Source organism: Columba livia, chromosome 2, assembly GCF_036013475.1.
Source record: "Columba livia isolate bColLiv1 breed racing homer chromosome 2, bColLiv1.pat.W.v2, whole genome shotgun sequence".
Classification (NCBI taxonomy): domain Eukaryota; kingdom Metazoa; phylum Chordata; class Aves; order Columbiformes; family Columbidae; genus Columba; species Columba livia.
Genome location: NC_088603.1, coordinates 24,741,845 through 24,765,674, shown reverse-complemented (window position 1 = coordinate 24,765,674; position 23,830 = coordinate 24,741,845). Strand labels below are relative to the sequence as shown.

The window sequence follows — 23,830 nt, the reverse complement described above, 5'->3', positions numbered from 1 at the left end:
AGCCTTAAAATCTAAATAAATTTCTATTAAATTACTTCAAAATAATATTTTTTAAAAATTAAAAGATAGGGAAAATATCCAGTTCACAAGGCTAAGTCAGTGGTATTTAACTTTAAATATTATTTTTAAATATGCAAAGAAATTTCAATTATCGCATTATCCTACAGCACTCTAATTTTTATAACTCAAAATATATTTATTAATGTGGGCTTTCATTTGGCTTCAAAGCAAAGAGTCAAGTGATTTGACGGAACGTGCTAAGAAATAAAGCCAACAACTTCACAGCTCAACAGAAGAAGCATCTACTCTTGAGGACAGCTTTGGAACATAGTTTTATTTCAAGCTTGCAGACACTCTGGACTCATCAAGTACATTCACAAAAGTCAATTAATTCACTCATATACACTGTATCAATTACTTTCTCCTTTGAGGAAGATCATGACAGAGAAGGGGAAAAAAACTCCCTGAATTTTTCACAGGGTAAACTCAGCTGTTGTTTGGTTGCTTTTTTTTTATCTCTTCACCTTTGTTTTTCTTTGGCAATATTAAACGTGAAAAGAGTTAAGTGAAAATACAAGCCTAATGACTGGCAGGAGAGCATTCTGGAAATCACAGGTCCTTTGGAATTGTTCAGAAGAGAGAACAGTAAAAGAGCCTCTCCACTCCCAACAGTTCCCCACTTCACAAAAAGAAGAGATGAATTGGAAAGAGCCATTTCTGACAGCTCAGGAAACACCTCTGCATTCTCACAGATAATTTCCCTCCCCTGTCCTTGAGGAAAGCCCTCTCCAAGAAACCTGTTCCCCTTCAAGACTATCTGCATTGCCTTCGCAAGGACGGATATCACTGCTGGATGTGGTACCACCATCTCTTACCCATATAGCTGATGTGAAATAGGCAAATCACCTATCATGGTCATACTCTGATCTTACTTGCGACTTCCTCCCCCTTACTTGATTCTGATCACTATGCAACGTCAGCCTGGAGATTGTGAACAAGCAACTGAACAGCCATTTCTCCAAGGTCATGGGATGGCAGCCCTGCAGACCAGAGGACAACTCTAAAATGAGGCAATGGCAAATCTCATATGCATGTAGCTTATTAGTAAGAACAAGGGTTTTGGTGTTAAAATGAGAGACTCACAAAATGACAAGGATTATTTTGATAAGAGTTGGAAAAGACAGAAAACCAGAATGAGATTTGCCTCTAGAAGTCAGGTTTTCAGCAAGGCTTAATATTAAGAAGCTCAACACTTTACATTCAGACCAAAAAAGATTAATACCTGTGCTTTAGGCCTTGCTTTTTTATTATAGCCATGAAAAAATACCCTTTTGCCCCCTATAAGTTATGCAGCTCTCACTTTAATAAGCAACATATTTTAATGAAGAGTTTTCATTGTCAGTGAGAAAAATGCATGCAGGTCAAAGCTAATTTGAGGTTTACAGACTACAATATTAAAAGAATGTTAAAACTTATATGAAAAAATTCTCAAGTCTACAAAAAGGTTAGGACCTACATAGTCTAGTTCAAGTTTAAGGCCTGGAGAGACACTTGTTTGTACTTGTTTGTACTACTTACTTACTTCTTGTTTGTACTACTTACATTTTCTGAGAGACTTGACAGCCGCCTGGATGAACAGCCCTGCTTTCATGGTGTTTTTAATGAGTGTAGGTGAGTGTACGAGCTAGACCAACCATTACATGCACACAGCTAAAAGATGCAAGATGGCTCATGTGCAGCAGAATGCTTTACTACCTTGTTGGCCTCTAATTGTCACACAGGATCTTGAGCCCTTCTCATCCAAATGAGCTTGTAAGGTGAATACTTACACAGGCTATCCAAAGTACATCTAATGAGTGGGACTGATGGGAGTCAACACCTTCTGACTTAGGTTCAGAAAGTTCTGATTAGTCTGATGATAAAGGAGGATGCTCATGTACAGGTCATCTGTGTAGAAGTGCCCAGATGACTCCACATAGTTGCTCTCCATTCCTAGAAACAGTACAGAGTTTCTGGCAAAGGATGGAGGGGTAAGTGAAAAGCAGAAAGAAATCCACAACAAGCCCAGAGAGATTCTCCAGAAAATGTACCATTTCTTACACAGCGTCTCCTGAGGTATGAAGGACCCCAATGACAAGAAGGATGCTGCCCAAGAGGACAAACTAATGAGGCCTGTGGGAGGCTTTTTAAAGTCTTTCCCTGATGGCACAGAGGGATTTCTGAATGATTGCCTGCATCTGAGCTCCCTTACTACATTTGCATGTGGGAATAAAGGACCTGGCCCTAGATACAGAAGTAAAAAGCTACATGGAAACTTCTAGTCTATAGAAGATGCACAAAACCCTTGGCTCTGTTCTCTCCACAGCAAGAGACTGCAAATGGAGCTGAGCTAACCTGGACCAGGACTTCACATCAGTTCAGAAGAAAGCTGAAAGCAAGATTAGATTAATGTGCCAGCCCTTTGGCAAGCTCATATTGCTGTATTAGCATAGTTACTTTTGAAAAGTAGTAACTAATACTGCACAAGCTTTATTATCACTCATCACCGATAACGCAAATGCTCCTGCTTGCTCTGTGTATCAAAGCACACCAGCTGGGTGTCACAGAAGCACCTGAATCCCCTTGTGTGCACTCAGCATCAATCAAAATCATATTCAATCTTAAAAGGCCATCAAATCTAAAAATACCAGTATAAGAAACCCAACCCAGGACACCTCACCCCATGCTTGCAACCAGTGCACTTCTTCCTGTCATGCAGAGGATATTATAGGCTTCTGTGAATTATTGGGTAATACTTACAAAGGCAAAAGGAGGTAATAAATCCCCATAGTACTATCTCACAGCCTTGGAAATAACAACTGAACACAATGCTCAGTTATGTTTCAGTTTACTAGTTTTTGGGGGAGTTTTAGAGCTACTTGTTTTAAATCATCAACATCAGAAAAAAGTACCTGGTAATACAATCACAGAAGCAATGAGAAATGTCTCGCTGTGACTTCCACTAGCATGTCAAAAGCTCATCAAGCACAATGTTTTTTAACACTGTTGGTTTGCTATTCTTTGCACCCCTCCCAACCAGGATAAGTGTTGACTTGAGATTAAATTGCATCTTTAGGAATAAAGGATCCTGTCTGAATAAAAATTTGTTAGCCATTTGAATCAGCATTATTTTCATGATCATAACAAGCTTTATTTCAATAAAAGGTTCTCCTATCCAATCTCTCTGGAATCAATTTCTCTCCAACAAAAATTTTAAAATAATTCACTCCAAAATGCATTTTTAAGGGCTTCTAACTTGTTTCTGCATTCCTTACACCAGAGTCTTATGAAAGCCAACATCATACAGAAATGCATTCAATACAGCCAGTGGGAATGCGTATCATATCGTTACTTTAAAAAAAAAAGATATACAGATTTTTCCACTTATTTGCAGCAAAACTGCAAAGCAAGGAGATTGGAAAGTGTTAATTTGTTAACTTTTATTCTCTTTGATGTTCTTTTAATCATTTTTTGCCCCCTCTGGGTACTACTAAAGTAATTTCCATTGAGGAAGGTGTGCTTAATTAAATGAGTGTAAACACACTCCTATATGATCAGTTATAGTCATCTGCTAGTGTTCAACAAGTGGAAGAGTCACGCAGATTTTTTTTCTCCTGAATAGCAAAGAAAAAATAAATTCCATTCGATTAAATCTCCTTCTCTACCTTTCCCCACTTCACTTCCATGCTGCTCAGGGTGGCAATTGGTGCCTCACCAATTTTAGAGACACTGGAAAAAGTGTTTTCTTCATCCTTACAATATTCTTGTGGAGTTTTTTGCCATATGTGAACCATACGGATCACACAGACAATAAATTACACACACACACACACACAAAATAGATATGAAAGTGACATTCTTCTAGCATGAATTTTAACATACTGATAAAGATTCTGCATTTACTGTTCACAGTTGTGCATATTATCAAATCATTACTTAAAGTGACAAGACTGACATAGAGTGAAATGCTGATGCCATATTTAATGTCTGATAACTAAAAAGTCTAATTTAAATAATCAATTCTCAATGCCATGTGTAGAAGACGACCTTAATTTGGCATAACATTATTCTGCCTGCTGTACACCTGCTTGTTCGCTGAATAGGGAATGAAAGATAGCAACTTCTCAGCCACATTAAACAGCATTGCATCCTACTTAGCATATCTGTCGAAATATGTTTTTAATTCAACTCTACATAAGCAGCTTCCTTCATTTCAGTGAATAGGAAAGAGATTTCAAAAGCATGACATTAGTTACCCAGTAATGACCGATAAAATTAAAAGGACCACCACAGCAGGTATTCACCCTAGAGTAAAAGAGTGTTTTCTCCAGACTCCAGTAAGACAACATGATAGGTGAAACAAGACATGAAATTTCATCATCGCTGAATGTATTATCATGGTTTAATTGCCCAATTCCTGTATACCCAAGTCTATGGCAGTCAGCCTTCTGGTCAGACACCTGTAGTTACACACAGGTGCTCACATGCCACAGCTTCCCCTACATCATATAATCACACATTTGTCACAGGTGGATGCAGGACTGGCCATGGGATTCAACGCACACCTCCCAGAAAAAGGGAACACAAATCTATTGTCCATGCCACAGACGTTTGTACAATCACAAGATGGAAAGAAAATAGAAGCATACCAGGCAAGTCTACATTGATAACACAACTGTAACCTACAAATCATTTTTATCATACTTTTCAGATACTATGCTTTATTAGCAAGCATATGTTTTTATATCTTATTAATAATGAATGGAGCTACTGCTTAGCAAGAGCCAGTACACAGTGTGCTGCTGCTGCCAGGGTTCAAGCAGCTGCATGTCAAATGCAGTAAAGCCTCACATGGATGGGACACAGGAGCTGACTAATCCTGCCACATTCTGAATGCTTTCCTACCCTGTGTGCTTCAGATTATCCTAAAGCTATAATCAGTCCGATGATGAATATTTACATTTACAAAAGACATCAGATGACAACCACCCTGTGGCTTTGACTCAGATTATTAATTTTCACATTAGTCATTAAATGGCCAAATTATTCATCTGACAAAAAAAGATTCAACTTTAAAATCTGCAACTGTTAAGGAAAATGTTCACAGTACTGCAGTATGTAGAGGAATAAATGAACACCACAAGTGATTATGTGCCAGAGATTTCTGATAACATCAGATAACATTCACTGTATTTCAACATTTTCAATTCAACATGCACTTCATGTTTGTTTAGGAGGCCAGTATTAAAATCTTGGTTTAATATAGCCAATATTTTTATTATATCTGATTTGGGATTTGAGGCTTTGTTTGTTTGTTTTTTAACTGAGAGTGCTATAAAGTTGAGCGATCTCTTCTTGAGCATTTAGCATGGAAAAATCTTGCAGCATCCCATTATGCTTCAATAATTCCTATTAATTACATTTCTTTTAAACTATTTTTGTAGAAGGCTTAAGACTGAAACATAAGCATATTTTTAATGGAGTTAGTGGGCTGTCCGAGGAAACAATATCCAAATTCCACTCCACACTTTGCCACACACGTTTACCTGTCACCTGGAGAGTAAACTGTGTTCTCTGACCCAGTATTACAGCAACAAAACACATTTTCAAAGGTTGCAGTGGGCGTGGGGCTAAGTTGATTAAGGTGTGACTTTAAAAATATCCATCAAGTATGCATAGAACACTGCTGTATCCTGCTTCCTAGGCACAAGGAAGGCTCAGAACTGAGATGAGTGAGTTCTGAAGTCTTGAATGTGCCTGGGAGAAGGCTGAATATCGCTGTTCCATGTGTGCAAAGTTCAACAAGAGGGTCTGCCTATTTCTTGTTATCACTTTTTGGCCCTGGGAAGAGAAAATGTGCCCAGGGAGAAGAACAAATCAGAGCAGCAATAATAGATGGAATAAGAACAAACTGGAAGCTGCTTCTCCCACTGGTCACAGTAGATGACAGGAGCCTTCAAATTGCCCAAAGTAAAAGATTTTGAGAGTGATTAAGAGACAAAGATAGTTTTTGTCTGGCCAACAAACCTTTTGTCATTCAGACTGGTGTTGCATGGATTGAGGAATAGTGGGTCAGAGGCAAGCATCTTTTTATTTTGTCAAAGGTGTTTTTTTGAAGTTAAATGTTCACACAAATCAGTATTACCTCTTAGACTGGAAGTCGAGGGAAAAAGGCAGAGAGAAAAGAATGAGGATGCTTTTCCCAAAAGACTACAGATATTTCAATGCAGCATCACTAATTAAAAAGCAAATCAGCTTTCATTAATAGATTTATTTTTAAGGCAGGAATGCAAACAAGCAATGCAGGCATGACTGATCCAAGCCTGTGCTCCACTTTTTCCACCAGTAATAGCAGTTACAGAAAACAGGCCCAACTATAAAACAAATGCATCAAAACATAAAGATGAACTTGCATTTCTCGGAATGAAATAATATGGAGTAAAAGATGAAGTTAAAATAAAGATGATATTTCAAAGGTTAAAAGAAGTTTAAAACAGTTACATTTTTACAGAACATGCTGAAATGTACAAAAATGATACTTAAAAATTAAATTATGAATTTACAAAACAAAAACTGTTTATGCACAGCTGCAACCAAAGGTACAGAAAAACCAAGAAGACAAGTGAAAAGGCTGGTAGAGATAACCCTGTACCAGAAAGAAGCACAAATTGGAATGAAGGTCATAATAAAAAAAATGACTGGTGGGGTCAGTTTGCTGCTGTGACCATTAGAGTTCCTGTTTTAGGAAGCAATCCAGATGTTTCAACTGAGAGTCCAAGAAGGATGAACTATCTCTGAAGGCAGCAAGAGCTGTAGAAAGAAAGCCAGGAGTGCAGACTTCAGCAGTCCAGGCCAAGAGGAACAGCACAGGGAGAGTGAGGAGCGGGTCTTGTACCTCAGTTTGCCACAGCCACATTTTAGAGCTTGACAAGCACTGCACGGTACACAACTACCCATCAACTCTTAGTTCCAACCATGTACAGGCTGCAGCAGTAACTTCCAACAGACACATAATTATGTGAGGCCATTTACCTACGATTTATTGCTCGCCTTCAGTTTTGGAAAGCCTGAGAAAGACATCTTCAAAACTAGAGAAGATGAGGCTGTGCTCAGTAAATAGGGACTTATTGAACTTTTCTGTCCTGATCTCTAACTATAATACTGTGTACAGTATATGAATACACAGTTATAAATAAATGTTAGATATGCAGGCTTGCTAATTACCAAAGATGTATACAATTGCGTATTTGGAGCTAACAGAGTTTGAAGAATCTATGTGTTGAAACAACAGCCTTCTGCCAATTTCCCTTCTAGCCGATAAAGATGTTGCAGGTACCTAATCACATTTGTGTCACCAGGATACTTAGTTTAACATTCTCAGGGGCACGTATTTTAAAAAATAACTTAAAATAATAATGCCTCAGCCTCACACACAAATTCTTGGAAGGGTTTAACACCTAATGTTATTTGTAAGACTTGGGCCTCTACACATGAATTACAAAATTCTGAAATCATTATGTGTGAATACATATGTACCACTAAAAATGTTAAAGCTAATAGTTCAGGAAGCAATATTTTTTCTTTGCTTAAATATACTGTCCAAAGACTTCTACAACTGCCAAGTGAAACATCTGTCTTTATACTTCCACATACTTATAATATTCTTCTTACTCTTTATTTAAAATGTTCCAGTGACAGTGAATAGCCAGTTTGAAGCCATAAAGAAAGGCAATGTCAAACACAACACCCAAGGGGACAGCAATATGTGTGTCCATCAAAGTAATCTGGATTTTATTCTATTTATGATTCTTCATCTAAAAGTAAGCCTGAGGGAACAAGGATTTTCTTTAGCTTGTAAATACAGAGAAAATTCAGAAATATAATTAGGCTGAAGATATTCTATAGAAACAAAAGCTTTGTTTCTGCATTCCCATAAAGTACTGTTTCACAGGAACTACTGTATAATATTATTTGGAAAAAGAAAGATGTGTGATTATGTGGTTTTGTATTTATAATAACAGGCAACAAGCCAGAAAAGAATATTCACCAGTAGGCAATACTTTCCTCAAGAACAAAATTAAAAGGCGGGGGGCCTTCTGTCATACTGCAAGAGCATCAATGGCTTAATCCCACAGGTTAGCCTGAGAGAGCTGAGACTAATTTATTGCTACTGGAATATAATTGTTCAACTGGAAGTTTTTTAAAATGGATTTAGGGATCACATAATCAGTGATTCTGAACAAACACTGTCTAAAACTCTGACTAAAAATGAAATTCCTGAAGGACCTCTAGCAAGAAGGGGCTGGCAGGGAGAGAGGGCTAATTAACATGGCTCAGCTCAACCCTCAAAAATCAGCTGAAACTCCAGACAGACCACTCTGTCCAGAAGCTAAAACCAAAATAGGTGGTAAACACAATTACGTAAGTTGGAAATTTGAGTACAGCACAACAAAGCATTAAGATATTATGTAGTAACCATCTGATCTCCTCTGTGAGAAGAGAGCAGCGCAAGCTTTTAGTTTTGCATGCTGGTGAAGGTCTGAGAGCTGTTAGCATACGTGACTGGGTTCTGTTCTCTCTGCAATTCCTGTCCTCCCAGCTGAAGACATCACTCTGTTGAACCAAGCAGGTATTTTTCACTCAAAGCAGGTATTTAACTGAAAACTCCAGGTATGTCGATTCTGTTATAAAATGGTAGGAGCTCAAATCATCACACTAGGTTTTAATTAAGTACTGCTGTGGATTAAAGCTAGGCTTTGCTGCTGGCCTGGCAAAAGCATCTACTAAATATGTATAAGCCATTTTCATTAATATTATTTAACAGAAAAAAAAAAAAATTGTCCAATGGGATGCTCATGTTAGAAGAGTAGTTACATCTGCTCCAACTTCCCAACATTTTTTTCTCTTTTTTTACAGTTTCCTTTTTATTAATAATCCATCTGGACTTTAAAAAGCTTAAACTAGCAGTACACCAAGACTCTACACTTGGCTATTCAAATAAATATTTCTAATGTGCCCATATGCATCAGAAATGCTGCTGAACACTGTTGTTAGATGGTAAAAGACGCCACAGGAATACATGCGGCAAAATCTGAAAGGGAAATGCTGCTGCAGCTCCCTCCGCAGCTTCTGTTTTAGAAGACAGGTATCTCGGGATTTAAAGGAGTGATGTATTAGCAAGCCCAATTATCTGCTTATGCCTCTCCTCAAAGACAAGCTCACTGGGCCCTGATACGATCAAGAAAAAGAAGAGTTACGTGACTTATGATGTCTTCTCAGTGGGGAACAATTACAGCTACAATGACTGCTGCGTATTAGATCTTGAGCTATACAGCACTGCAGCCTTGGAGCAGGTCTTACAAATCTGAAGCAGCACGAAGAACTTTCAAAGCCAGTCTTAGCTTATCCCAAACCTCAGAGAGCCAAACGTAAAAGTATCCATGCAGGGAAATGAAATGTGAAGCCATTGTTTTAACAAGCACATTCAGCACATAAAACTCTGCTTGGGAAACTGAGCAGTGAAGACAGCTCGAAAGTTTTAGTGGTTGAAAAGCGAGTCTCACCTCACCCACCTTCAGCCATTTCAAAGTGCCACTCTCACAGAGGCACCGTAAAGCTGGCACTGGGCCGAGACCTGGGGGCTACCCCTGTCTATGCTGCCAGAATGTCTGAGTGGCAGTCACACATTACAAGGATGCTATCTTGAAACATACACATCACTGGGTTTTTTTTCTTTTCCAGTTTGGCCAAATATATGCAGTAGGGAAGAATTCTTCCAATTTGACGGCAGTGATTCTCATCTAAATTCATAGGTTGCAGATGCCACTTTTCAGTGAAAGAACACAGAAAATTAATCAATCTACACTGTCCAATTAGTTGATGTACAACAATGATCAGCTATTGGAAAAAAAAGAAATTCTTTCCCTATTTTTAAATGTTTTCTTTTCTTAAACCAAACAGGCCTTCTGAGTTTTCCAGGAAGGAGAGATTTATTTCTTCCCATTAACTTCTCAATTTCAAGAAAATAAATACTGGAATAAAGCTCTCAGCATGACAAGTGAAGATTTAAACACTTCCAAGTGGAACAACAATGGGACTGATGTCAAAGTGCAAGACAAGTGTAACAAATATCATCCGGGTGATCTATACACACACGACACATTCTGCATGTCTGATTGGCTTCTATTTGATGCTAAAATCATCTGGCTGACTTCCCAGAAAGTAACTGGATCAAGTTTCTACCAATCTATCTTTCCATCAAATCCTGCTAATAAACTCTCTCCTTCCTGCATGATGATTCTCAGTATCTATCTTAGAAGGAAAAAAATTTTTAAAAGTGAGATCAGCTATGAAAATGCTTCATCAAAATAAGTGAGCAAAAAGACTAGGGAAGATTTTATATGCTCATATAAAAACCAGTACATTCAGCTAATATAATTCATTACAGTTCCCTCAAGCTCAGTGAACCTACAATGACTTACCTGACTGAAGATCTAGAACTGACAGCCTAAAGTATGTCTATTCAGGGGCTTTAGGGCAATATTGCCTTGTCTTAAGAGCAAATGTTTGAACAGAGAGGAGGGGTTACCAACACTGCAACAGTATTTACTCATATATTCTGGCTCGGAATCAATTTTACACACTTCAAAAGTTCTTTTGTGGGAATGTTCAAATACTGCCATTTAAAATTATTTTTAAAGAAAAATAAATATTTTAAAATGTTCTCCATAGGCCAATCATTTTCCCTTTAGCTAATAATCAGTTTCTATGAAACAACTAACAGGACATTTAGACAAAGTTACTGTTACTCCGTTTGCCTTGAGTGTGTGTTCTTTTTGACTCTTACCTTCACATTTTCTGGATGGAGCCCTCCAGGGTGTTTGTCCATGTACTGACATAAATCAGTGTGCTAAAAGAAAGTCACATGGAAAAAAGTATATTAATATCTGTATGACTGCAGCAATAAATATCCTTCTACTTAAAAATGGACAGAACAAATGGAAAATAAGGAGAATTTTCAGTCATGTGCACATATGCACACTTGTACCTTTACACTTCATTTTCTTTAACAACCTTGGCAACTTGACTGATATGAATATTCATCAAATGTAAACTACATTTTTTCCTAACATCCTGTGTATGGTAAATTAGTTACTTGAATTTTAGTATAATTTTACACCTTGTAAGGACCATATCACCTTCAACACCATAAAAGTAACACCTGAAAGGAAGAGGGGGAACATAAAGGGAGAAGCTCAAATGTTACTCTAATTATTCACATCGAAACACTGCCTTTTAAATAGAATGTTATGGTGATTTTAGATTAAGATGGCTAATGGTTTAGAAAATAAATCTGAATTCAGTATGCATATCAGCATACTGAATGATAGTTTCCAGCTCAAAAAGAAGTGCATATTATGCACATGTACAGCTATTAATTACAGATACTTCAGAAAACATCTTCACTGAAGACTCAAAACAAAGTTTTCACTTCGTAGTTGCCTATATTCCCTGCAAATATACCATAAAATCTCTCCAGAAAATAAGCAGGCTTGCAATGTAGAAATTAACGTTATTTTTAATTAATAAGTATTTATTGCTTTTACTATGGAAATACTATTTTCTCTGAATTTTTCTCTTGCATTTCTTCAGTTTTGTACCAGTCAGCAGCACGCCTTCAGTGAAGTGGCATGTTGCTTCTCTGATTCGCTTGCATAACCCAGCTTCTGGAATTATGTTCAGAATAAACAAAGCAAAAATATGCACTAGATTAACCACCAAAAACTCAGAGCCTTCCACATCTGGTTTCTGAACACATCTGGTAAAAATCATCCAACATTCCTTGAAAAGCTACTTGGCAATACCTGCTTCACATACAGAACAGGCCAACTGAAATATAGGCAGTTTTCGAGGTGAGAGTTTTGGACAAGAGCTGCCTTCGACATAGCAGAATGGTTTCTCTGTGCAGCATTTCCCAGTCCAGGAGCCATTCTCTAGTGTTCTTTTTGCAAAGTTTTATGAATACATAGGAAAGTTCACATCTCCTAAGACACAAAATTCGTGCCGGTCACAACTGTTCTGTATAATCTTCTCTTGTGAAGTCATAAACTACGAAAACACCCTGTGCATGTAGAATTAACATTGCAATGACGTAAGATGCACTGGCTGATTAGGTTGTGCACTAGCACAACTTTTTTCAGGAATTCCTACACAGCTTCAAGAGGGTGAGTGTCCTGACTGCAGGAAGCCAATCGCTTGACTCCCAAAATGACCCATGTGGGTATCACGAGCACAGAGGATACACTAAATACAACACAAGAGAGCTTCCTCCAAAACACAGGTGACAGCAAGCAACACTTCAATTTATAGTTAACACACTAGTGAATGCATTTAAAAAGAAAATTAAAAATTACACTTCACCCAGTGAACAGTTACTGTCAGTGAAGTACATTTTGCATGAAGTCTATGTTTAGCTCAAAGACTTATTCCCAGCTTCTGTAAAACTTTTAGCCAATTCAGGTACATATTCCTCTTCTATTCTCCCAGTTAGTTTTCTGGGACTGTATCAACAAACCATGCCAAAAATGGACCAGTCATCCTTTAGTACACATCATCCAGTTGTCTTGTTTTACTGTATCAACACCAAGGAAACATACTGGAACAAAGTCATCTGCTAACCTTGTAATTTGTTTGGAAAACCTAGCAGGTTTGGTTTATTAATGCCAGCACAAGAGTCTGCCTCCAGCAAAATATCAGCTGAAATGTCATAACTGACTGGTGTCAAATAAGAAGTTGGGGAGAATTCCTTCATTTAAATGTGTTATCTGCTATTGAAGAGAAGTGCAGCCTGGTGGAATAACAGGTTCTCTTCTTTAACTTAAATACAAATCTTTGAATAGTGATAGCACCTGCAGCGCTTGGGAGAAGTTTAAAGAAAAGCCTGAAATTTCACTTTAGAGAGTCCACCAGGACTACTTCCAAAGGTCCCATCCTTGACACCCTGGCACCCAAACTGTGCCGTACTTTTCTGTTCACCAAACATCTTCTAAGAACATCCTCTTCAGAGTCGCATAATTAGTAACAGCACTAAGTTGTCTTTTTATTTCCAATATACTTTTAATTAATTGGGAGGATAAACACATTTTCTTCCACCTTTACTTCTGTTATTATTTGGACATATTTCCTCCATACATGAACATGAACTATGATTATGTTTGTGTTACATGCCATTCACCTCTTCTTCCTACTCCAAGGACCAGGACTACTGGCAGCTTGATATAACCTTCTGCATCAGTAGTTCTCACTGTCAAAAACTGACTGCTCACCTTCGCCTAAAGTTTAAAGTAAACAGTAATTTCTACAGAATCCTGGGATCCTAATATAGTCAAATGTGCAGCAGTCTTTTGGCATCTATTTCTTTTTCTGTACACATGCTACAGATACAGAGAAACTTCTACTAAATTTTCATTTAGGCGATAAACAGAAATGCCAAGTCTTTTCTGTTCAAATCTTTCAGGAACTTGCCCTCATAAAATTAAGTTAGATTCTTTCTCACCGAAGCAACTAGACACTATGGTACCAACTGGAAAAGCAACTTTCAAAGTTACAGTACGTTGCTCCTCACTTAAGGAAAAGAAGGTAGAGATAAAGCAAAGGCACCACCAGCTGCTCTATTTTCCCAAGGTAGGGACTCAGTGCACATTGAATTAAACATTAGTACAGCCAGGAAAGCTGACAGCGCTGTGGGGACAGCTAGTTCTAAACCTGTTTTCCCTTTTGATGGGTAAGTGTCTGCTCTGGTGCTTGTGTGCTCAACTGACACTGAAGAAGACAACTTGAATGCAAGTTTCAGGATAGCTTAAAAACAAACAAAAAAACAAAAAACACCAAAAAAAAAAAAAAAAAAAAAAAAAAGAGGAAACTGGATGAAAGCAGTTTTCTAATGGTATTGCATGAAATTGGCATTATATAGATGACCAGAGTCTTTTCTTCATTTTGAGGTGGAAGGCAACGTGCTTTCCCAAGTAGAACAGGGGCTTCAGGTACCGCATGCCATACTCTGACACTGGGGTCTTTGCTGTGGTTACCACCTTGACCTAATAAATTATATACCTTAAAGGAAAGTTCAAGATACAATTACATATTGGCAGTAACATACAACTATGCTGAAACAAGGTAGAAGACAAGAAACAAACTGACCAACACTCCTTTTACTGTCCTTTCTCCCCTGTCTCAGAGGACAAGGACACCTCAGAGGGAAGTGGGATACATTGGGAACACAGTGCAGAGACTTCCAAGTAATTGCAAATATCTGTCAGAGACACCCTGATCCCAGGTGGGCCTGGCTAGATTGAGTCTGCTTCAAGCTAGCTTTTAACAGCTGTGTCAGGCATGTTGTTAATCCCCAACACACATAAATCACCACCAGTAATCTTATGCTGACAGAATGTATATTTTAGCTTGAATTCAAAATCCCATTCATTCCTGCTCTGAAAACTCCACCAGTTTACCCACATCTATATGTACAAATAGTCCATTAGCACTCATCTGTTCATAACGGCTACAAAAAACCCCAGTTAAATAGAGCTAAATCAAGTTTCCATAACAAAGAACTCAAAAGCTAAGGAAGTCCAGCATCAACAGGCTTTATCTAACCTCTTGTTTGCCAAAAAATGTATGTTATAGTAACTCTTTAAAGGCATAATGTGATCACATACTTTTTTTCCCTTCACAGGATCAGATACAATGCACAGAATAGGAGGGACTTGATTACAGAGCGGCTGTGTTGTTTTTTTGGTTTGTTGTTGTGAGTTTTTTTGTGTTCTCACACAACTTGCAGTCTCTGGCTTATTTAGCACTCTGAAGGCAGAAATATTAATCTCACAGGCTTTCTTGCCCTGCTTATTGCTATGCTATTCGCATGCTTCAAAAACATAAAATAGTTTCATAGCAATCCAGGGGACATGTGGCACTATTGCCTGTTCTCAGGTAGGGAATTGTGGCAAAGAGAAAAAAAATTCTTAAGTATCATTGGTTTGGAAAACTCCATTTACAGCACTTTGGTTTTGACTTTTCAGAGTATTTGGCACTATTTCACTTTCTGTTTTTCCACTGACCCCAGTTACAGCTGTGAGTGTATAACACTTTTGCAAAGGAGACTGAGAATCTCATGCTGAATAGAAAAAAACGGTAATATCTGAATTGCAATGACAGCAATTTGTGATAACATCATAAAATTGAGGTGATGATGACGATCTCCAATGTAGAAGGGACAGAACCCAGTTCTCTACAGCAGTATTACCTGCCTTACCTTGAAATGATACTTTAAATAAGGCAGGAACTCCAGAAGACACCCTGGTTCCAACATCCACAAAAATAAGGAAAGTTCAGCAGTCACCACACGCATTCACCACACAGTTCTTCTGCAGAGCTGCACAACAGGCTCTTCCACAAGGAGGGTGAAAGCAGATTACATAAGCCTTCTTCACCTTGGCATCCTCCGATCTTAAGAATTTGACTTCATGACCTCACTAATACAGTATTTTATGCAAAATTCTTTATGCTTAAAGTGAACAATTTCATATTTCCTCCCACTACTGCCTCCCTCAGAAGCAATTGCACTTGCTCTGAGAATACAAGTATTCGAAGTTGTGAAAAACTAAAGACAAGTCTTTCAGAGGAGAGGAGGAATCTTCAAAGGTATAGTACTATACGTACAAATGACAATTTTTCTTGACCAAATTTGGAGCAATTTGAAAGAGTAGCTTAATGCCAGCCACACCGAAAGGTCTACCCATTCTTAAAATCCCAAGCCCATGCTACAAGGTTTGAATATTCACAGTAAGGGTCCTTCAGTTACAGGTTTAAGATATCTTGGCCATTTGGGCTGAAATTAAAAAAAAATACAGACAACTTGAAGCAGACTTTGGTGTCTTATTTCTTCAACTAGTTGCAGTTTACTTAATTATGCCAGAATATCATTGCCCCAGGACTGTGACTTAACTTCAGAGTTTTGGCACACACAGCTCCACATCCTTGAGAAGGCTCTGTCAACCCTTTGTGCTACCTCCTCAGCAGGTTAAAACACAAACCCTTTCCTCAGTGTAAATCCCAAGCGACCAGACCTCCACTAGCAAACTCTTGACCCTTCCTTGGGTTGATGGCATGAGTCAATGCCTCTTAGGACAGGGAAGAGAAAATTCCTGCTCTGCTATGCTAGGTCCATCATTCTCCAGTTTCCAAACTATAGTACAAACACATCAGGGAATGCCCGGCTTTGACTCAGACTTCAAGGAATTTTGAATATTTTCCTCCACGTGGTGGAGAAAAATGTCACAACTCCTATATGTACATTAAAAGGAAGGAGAGATTAAGCTACTTATCCAAAATAACTGCTCAGATTCTAAATAAAAATCAACAAAGGTGAACAAGAATTATTAAAAAACAAGCAAACAAACACACCCAACATAGCATCAGGAAAAAAAAAGAAGGGGAAAGGGAAAACTCACACTTGCTCAGACTCTCTCTGTAATGTTTTTCACCCACTTCTCTCCCCCACCATAAACTACCACGACAATACCACAAAAAGATTGTTTCATTTACCTTATGAAATACTGTCTCCAAGCTCACATGAAAAAATTAATTAAGGTTTTCCTTTAAGGTTGTGGCAGTGTCTAAGTGTATGAAGGTCATTTCTATTCAGCCAGAGTCTGGTTTATGTTAGTAGACACATGAACATTTAAGTTTGTGAGCATACTGTGTATAAGCATCTGCTGAAGGGAAAAGAATCCAGGCTTGTATTTATACAGCTGAAGCAAGGTTTATATACACTGCATCCTACCTCTGGAAGAGGGAGAGTATGCAAACAGAAAAAAAGTGAGCTAAATGTTGATAGTTCAGACTCCTCCATTCTCCCTTTGAAGAAGGAATTCCAATTATTAATAGATGAGTAAACCACAAGCTACAAATGTCCTCAGATACGCTCCGTGCTTCGCTTTAATGTCAACTATTTTGTTCAACTATCTTGCACAGAAATCAGAGGCTCTGCTACCAAACACAAACCTGTTCAGACAAAGGCCAGGACGTCTCCTTTCAAAGGCATGGCCAGTGACATGAAATGAGCTCTACTTCGCCAGCCCTTTTCCATAATAATAACTTGACTGTCACTCTCTTCTAATTAAATTAGTCATTTCTACTTCCCATGCAATACATTCTGTTTCCTTCCTCTTCCTTGGTCATGATAAATCTCCATGTGACTTAGCTGTCCCATAATTCTACCTAATTGGTTTCAGCTGTCATGTTTGAAGCTGAAATGCACGGAGAGCCTGGGGCTTGTGAATGGAACAGGAAGCATTTCCAACTGCATTCCCATCATGTAAAACCAGCAATGTGAAAGAACCCTTCCATTAAAACAAAAACGGGAGTATTTGGCTGCCGGCGATGCCATCATGCAGCAGACAGATTGTGCTGCTCCACCGAGGCAGCGAGGCTGCTGAGAGCCATTCTTCTCTGTTCAAAGGAGAGCACACATTATTTATGCCCTAGCAGTCTTACTGACTAAAATACTTTCCCTTTTGTCACCAACAAAATCGTAAACTGATAATATAATTTACCAATAAAAGCACAGGCAGCAGGAATATTTGAAGTGACAGGAGAACAAAGAGAAGTTAATTCTATTTAAATGGCATGTATTCTCCAACCTAAGCACTCTGCAGATTACTGTACCACGGTTTAAACTAATTTCATGTTGCTGGTATTTTCAAAAGTGTCATAGACCCTCATTTTCTAGTATTTCTATGGCTTTTTATAATTCAATCTTTCCCCCCTATGACACGACGCTGTGCCAGCCATGCTAACAAAAAATACCCTACAAGCTCTCAGGGTGATACCTAAGCCACTTCCAGAAAAAAGAGCAGAAGGCAGCAGCAGCAGCTGGGCTTAGCAGCAGGGGAAAGATATATATTAGGAATTCAGGAAAGAAAAAAAAACATCCCACAAGACACCTTTAACGGAAACAATTTTGCTAACAGATGCTTCTAGGTGCTATTAGAAAATATATACTTATTGATTGATACAAAGTCTCTGTTGCACAGAGAACAACCTGTGCAAACAGCCTTGTTTTCTTAGTAAATCAGGTTGAAGAGACAGTAAACACGTAAGTTAGTGAGATTATTTTAACAAAAGAACGACGTCTCAAAAATCAGTAGGAATTTGTGTTTAGTGTACTCAAAACCTGGCAGCAGATCATCAGCTTGTGTAAACTGTGCTGGACTTTAATCCCTAAAGTCAACAGTATTGGGACAATTTTTACAAGCTGAGCAAGTTGTAACACACGTGCCCACACAGATGTGTGTATGCACTTTTTCTTTAATTTGCTATGCCATTAGGTTTCCACAGCATTGACCATTATATCCACTATATTCACATATACAAAAAATAAATAAATTTAAAGATACAAAAAATTTCTCATTAGTGCACGACAGATATCCCTACGCTCATGGTAACAGTACTCACTCCAGGACCACGTAAGCAGAATGCAAACATGGCCGGGAGGCTGATGATCCATGTACAGCCACAATATGTTGAGCATCCACACCAACAGTGGTGCAGAATTGGCCGCGGATGTTACAGACATATGTACACCAACTGAGCTGCCACAAGAGCCTTTGCTATGGTAGTGTGCTGAGCTACAAAAAAATGCCACTTTCAAGGCAGGAAAAGAGCAGCGCAAACACTTTCTCTAAAAGCTTCAGCATTCTATGGTAGACCTCTCTTCACACCGTTTGAATGACTCCTCTCTGCCATACCTCCTAATCCCAATTGTCCATGCATGAGTGTAAAATTAGTAAAACTTTTATAGGGAAAATTGCATTCCAGACTGCAAGGTGCACAAAAGAAAAATGATGCTTTCATGAATTATATCCTCTTTACTCAAAGCAGTAATAAAACACAGTAAAATGAACAGACTTTTTTAACTTCCAAGTGTTGTCCCTGTTTATTACTCCAGCTTGATTCTTGATTCCCCTTATTCACCATTCCTTAATTATTTTTTCATATAATAAAACTATAAACACACTATAAAGATACGTGTAATTACTGATCTCTTCATTCTGACTCCAGAATTATTAGTATTTTGCCAGTATTGCTCACCCCGCGTTTCTGTTTTTAAAGATTTCCTAGATGCATTTTTAATCAATATAACTAAATTAGTATGAAGCTGCATACAGCTAGTTCAGGAAAGAAAAATCTACTTTTAAAACTTAGAATTATGGCAATCATCACCCTCCAAACAGTCATTTTTTGAGTTGGTAGTTTGTTTTTCAGTCTGTACTGAATAAACCAGAGCTTCTTATTTTAAGAGGAATTACACAGCAGTTACAACCCACATTATTAAAGAATTTCACAAAAAAGTTTAATTAGATTGAACAGGCTCTAGTGCAAGTTGAGATACTGTCAGATTTCACCTCAGAGGGACTTGGACAAAGCCAGTCAATCACTGAAATTAAAAGATAAGGGAAGTGTGGGATGCCACCAGAATATTACTGATGGTAGAGCTGTCCAGAAATCTATAGCATAGAAATAATAAATTACTAAAAAACTTAAACTAGAAGGATTTTTTTTAAAATTTTCTTTAAAGTAGTAAAATAAACTGACATTTTTTTTTCTTCACTCCCTGATACAGAAAGTAACAGTGCATTAACTTCACTGAAAGACTCCATGTATTCATGTTTAACTGATAAATATTAAGATGCAGAAAGATACACATAGAAAAGATCTAAAAAAAAGACAAAATCATCAACTTAGGTGTATCTACTATCAATGACACGTCATTCTGCTGATTATTTGTCTAAACTGTTCTTAAGACTGCCAGTATCAAATAAACCATCACCCCATTGTATCTTCTTCAGTGATTTACTATTATCACCATCGAAGAGGCATTCCTATAGTTTAAGCTTTCTCTTCCTTACTGCAATTTCAGATATTCTTTTTTATCCTCTTTACCATTAACATGGAAATAGGTTACTGTCTTTCTTTATTATATATTTAAACATCTGTAGTCATCCCATCCTTTTTTTTCCCCAACTCTGAACAGCCCTACTTTGACTTTTCCTCAGAAGCCTTTATTCTAGATATTTGCTCAGTTTTTCCCTCCTCAGAGCTGCAGTTGATTCATGTTTTCTTTGTGTGTACAAATTTACCATTTCAGGTAGTGGCCTTACCTGCACTGAGTAGAGTGTTATCACTGCCCTATGCATCCTACTACATGTATGTGTTTTTAATGGACTACGATGACATTTCAAATTTTTGTCTGTAATTTCAGAAAAAAACTAATTGAGATCTGTCAGTAGGTAGAATATCTCATCTGATTTCCAGTGTACCATCTGTCAGCTCAACTCTGGATAATTTTTATGCTTTGATTTTATTGTGGGTTCTTTTAAACCCTTACATATTTTATTAATACTTAATATAAGTAAGAATAAATAATAGATGCTAATTATTAGATGGTGAAAAGCACACTGTAAATCTAACCCATATCTGGTAAGGTTACAAAAAACATTAGTAAATTGTACAAAGAAAAGACATTCAGATACACACAACCTCGCCAACCTGTTGGACTGTAAATCTTGATTAATCTTATTAACACTTCCATTCACCAGCATGCACACTCTTTATGAAGTCTACACAACTTTTCTCAGATCCTGCAAAGTCAGGGTGATGAGGCAAACTGAGTAACATCTTTCCTTCTTCTGCTAGACCTGTGTAAACTTCTTAGTCTAGCAGGAGTATTTTTATTTAAATTTAAATACAATTTCTCATTCCTTCTTTCCTGCTGATTCCCATGTCTGGCACCATCCTTACCTCTCAGCAAAGCACCAAGCAATTTCCTTCTGAAATCCCTTCTGAATCCCTACCTCCCAAAGCTGACTTTGTTTTTATTTCCAATCTATACTTGGACATCAGCAGCTCCTGGCTCTGATCTGATCATTAAAACTTGAAAAACAAGGCTTTCCCAAGAGTTGTATTCCCCTACTGCCTCATCTCTATGGTAGGGGATTTCCTTTCTCTCTGCTTCCCCTCAGACTTGTTCTGTCATCTTTTTGACTGCAATTTAAGTAGCAAAATTTGGGGCAAACCTGGGGCACAAGGCAGGGATTATACCAACAGGTGAATGGCTCCTTCTCCAGTCAAGGCAAATGGAAACTACTAAATTCAACTGCTCCCATGCTGGGAGCCCTCCATGGCTCCGCTCCTTCCCAGGGAGGATGAAGCATATTCGCAGCAAGCAGAGGTGTCTGCTAAGAGAGTGGCTGGAGGCATCTGGCTTACTGCAGAGCTTCACGAGCTTTCAGTCCTTGCTTACGTGGCTGGACAAGCACCTTGACCCCAAACAGGAAGAAAATTGTCCATTGTTTTGTTATCACACCAAATTAAGGTAATGCAGCCTCCAAAAAAGTTTCACTCTCAGTCAAGGATTAGAAGACCCCTCCTTCCTAATCGTGCCCAGTTTCCCTAATTTCCTCTAGGTATTAAGCACTGCTGAATGATTCCAGGGATCAGAGCTCAAAAGCAACCCTGGGACTCTACTGATTTTCACTGCTCTCTCATGCACTAAAATAGTGTGGCTTTTTTTGTTTGTTTTCACAAACGAGCAGTGCCATCTTACCTTTAGTTTCAACATGTTCCTAAATAAAACAAATAAAAACAGAAAAGCAGTAAGAGTGTTTAATCCAAATTATCAAAAGTTATAAGAAATTCAACATTTCCAATGCAAAAATTGTTGATCCTTATAGGTAATAACTGTTGAACATTTCCTTGCATAATACTTTTATAAGATGTCGTATGACAAATGCAATATCTCGGATTTTGAAACTTCAGATCTGTAACTCTTTAGTCTGATAAACAGTAAATATCTCAATTTCTAATTAGCATTAAAGTGAGAAACACACACCAATTTTGTTTCTTACAGGAAATAGGAGGAAAACGTAACTAATGAACTTTATTAAGACAACTCATTGTATAACAACCTATTTAAGCTGCTGTAATGAAGCAATGAGAATTAAACTTTCTTCTTTAATGGAAAGTAATTTTTAAGAAAGACAAACATGCACAAAGATTAAAATAGGCAAGGTAATTGAAAATGTTTGGGTTTAAATTACACTATTAGATTAGGCTGGAGCTTTTTTACTGTTGAGGCAGACATGATATTACTCATTACTCATACTTCCAATTGTAAATGTATCTGTTCTTGTTTCAAATCTAGTCCATAAATACTGAAAGCGTAATGTAAAGTATTGCTATACAAGCTCACTTTAATATGCCAGGAATAGAACAAGTTGCAGGTTCATTTATTGACAATAACATAGTTACATAATTATGTATAATACTAAAAACCTCATTATCATTCTACTAAGCCTCTAGTAATATGTATTTGTTAGGATTGCCTTTCAGCAAATAAGTGTTTCTAAATAAAGTTGTCTTCCTCTTAAATAAACAAGTGAAGAAACAAATGGTAGCAGCTAATGATCACTTTAGAATGAACAGATGTGAACCCATCTTCAAAGATCTCTCAATATATATTATCTGAGATCTCACCTGTAAAATCAATCATTTCCTTGGGCAAAGTTGGCTATATAGATGACGCTTGCGCTACAGCTAGTGCACCCACAAAGTCACATTAACTAACACCTAAACAGAGCCTGGAAACAAGGGGAACAAAACTTATGTGAACAGTCATACTCCTCCATTGAACTGTAAAGCTGAACTGACCTTTTCCTTTTGGAATTTATTGCAGTCTCAGATACCATATGCAAAATATGTCAAAATTTCACACTTTGTTTTCAGGTCTTGTTTAGCACATCCCAGTTAACTATACGGAAACCATTTTCTCTACCATTCACACATGAAAGACTATCAGCCCTTCAGGTTTTGTAAATGTGATTCCAAGCAGCTCATCCTCAAAACTCCTCAGGTAATGAGCATTGGCTGTCATTCATCCAGTGGTGAAATTGAGCTCTCAGCTCCCTTTTCAGTATGCTTGAATGACCAACAATAATCATAGCTGACGCAGGAGTAACCAAAGCATACGAAGAAATTATGCCCTACTAACAGGGTACTGTATATACTACACTATTTTCAATTTCTTTCATTCAAAAGGAGCAAGTCACCTTTCTCTTTTCACACAGAAATGCACAGCTTCACATTCGCCATCAAAATGTTTATATGGAGAATGAACTGTCAGATAGAATTTTTAAAGATTGACTTTTCTTGCTTCTGGGGACCACCAAGGTTGAAGTTAAAAAGCTCTGTCATGTTTTCATCTGACAGATTTCCATACTAAAACAATTCTAACTTCAGGTATCCAGAGAATTTAATCACTGCCATGTTTCCTTTCAGAGGCTATTCTGCTTTCAGTTTTTAACTTATTACTGCAATGTATTTTGCAATGAAAGGTGCTACATGAAATTAAATTTCATTCTACTCCTAGGATAACCTCACAGGTTTCACCAGTATTAATTTCCCAGTGGAACTGTCACTGACCTAGCAACCCAAAGTTTCCACTTTCTGAGAACTCTTGGATAACTAACTGTTCATTCCTAATTTAATCATAATATCACAGTATCACAGTATGTTTGGGATTGGAGGGGACCTCAAAAGATCATCTAGTCCAATCCCCCTGCTGGAGCAGGAACGCCTAGGTGAGGTCGCACAGGAACATGTCCAGGTGGGTTTTGAATGTCTCCAGAGAAGGAGACTCCACAACCCCCCTGGGCAGCCTGTTCCAGTGTTCTGT

At 37.9% G+C, this 23,830-nt stretch overlaps 1 protein-coding gene across 3 annotated transcripts in view; it reads right to left on the bottom strand.

Moving 5' to 3' along the window:
- The window catches only part of CDK14 (cyclin dependent kinase 14), a 319,525-nt gene that overhangs the window by 159,920 nt on the left and 135,775 nt on the right, over positions 1–23,830 (bottom strand). For all 3 annotated transcript variants that reach the window (XM_013367818.3, XM_021290955.2, XM_021290954.2), the window contains one exon: positions 10,886–10,948. In XM_013367818.3, the coding sequence (XP_013223272.1) occupies positions 10,886–10,948 (63 nt within the window). The remainder of the gene's footprint in view (positions 1–10,885; positions 10,949–23,830) is intronic.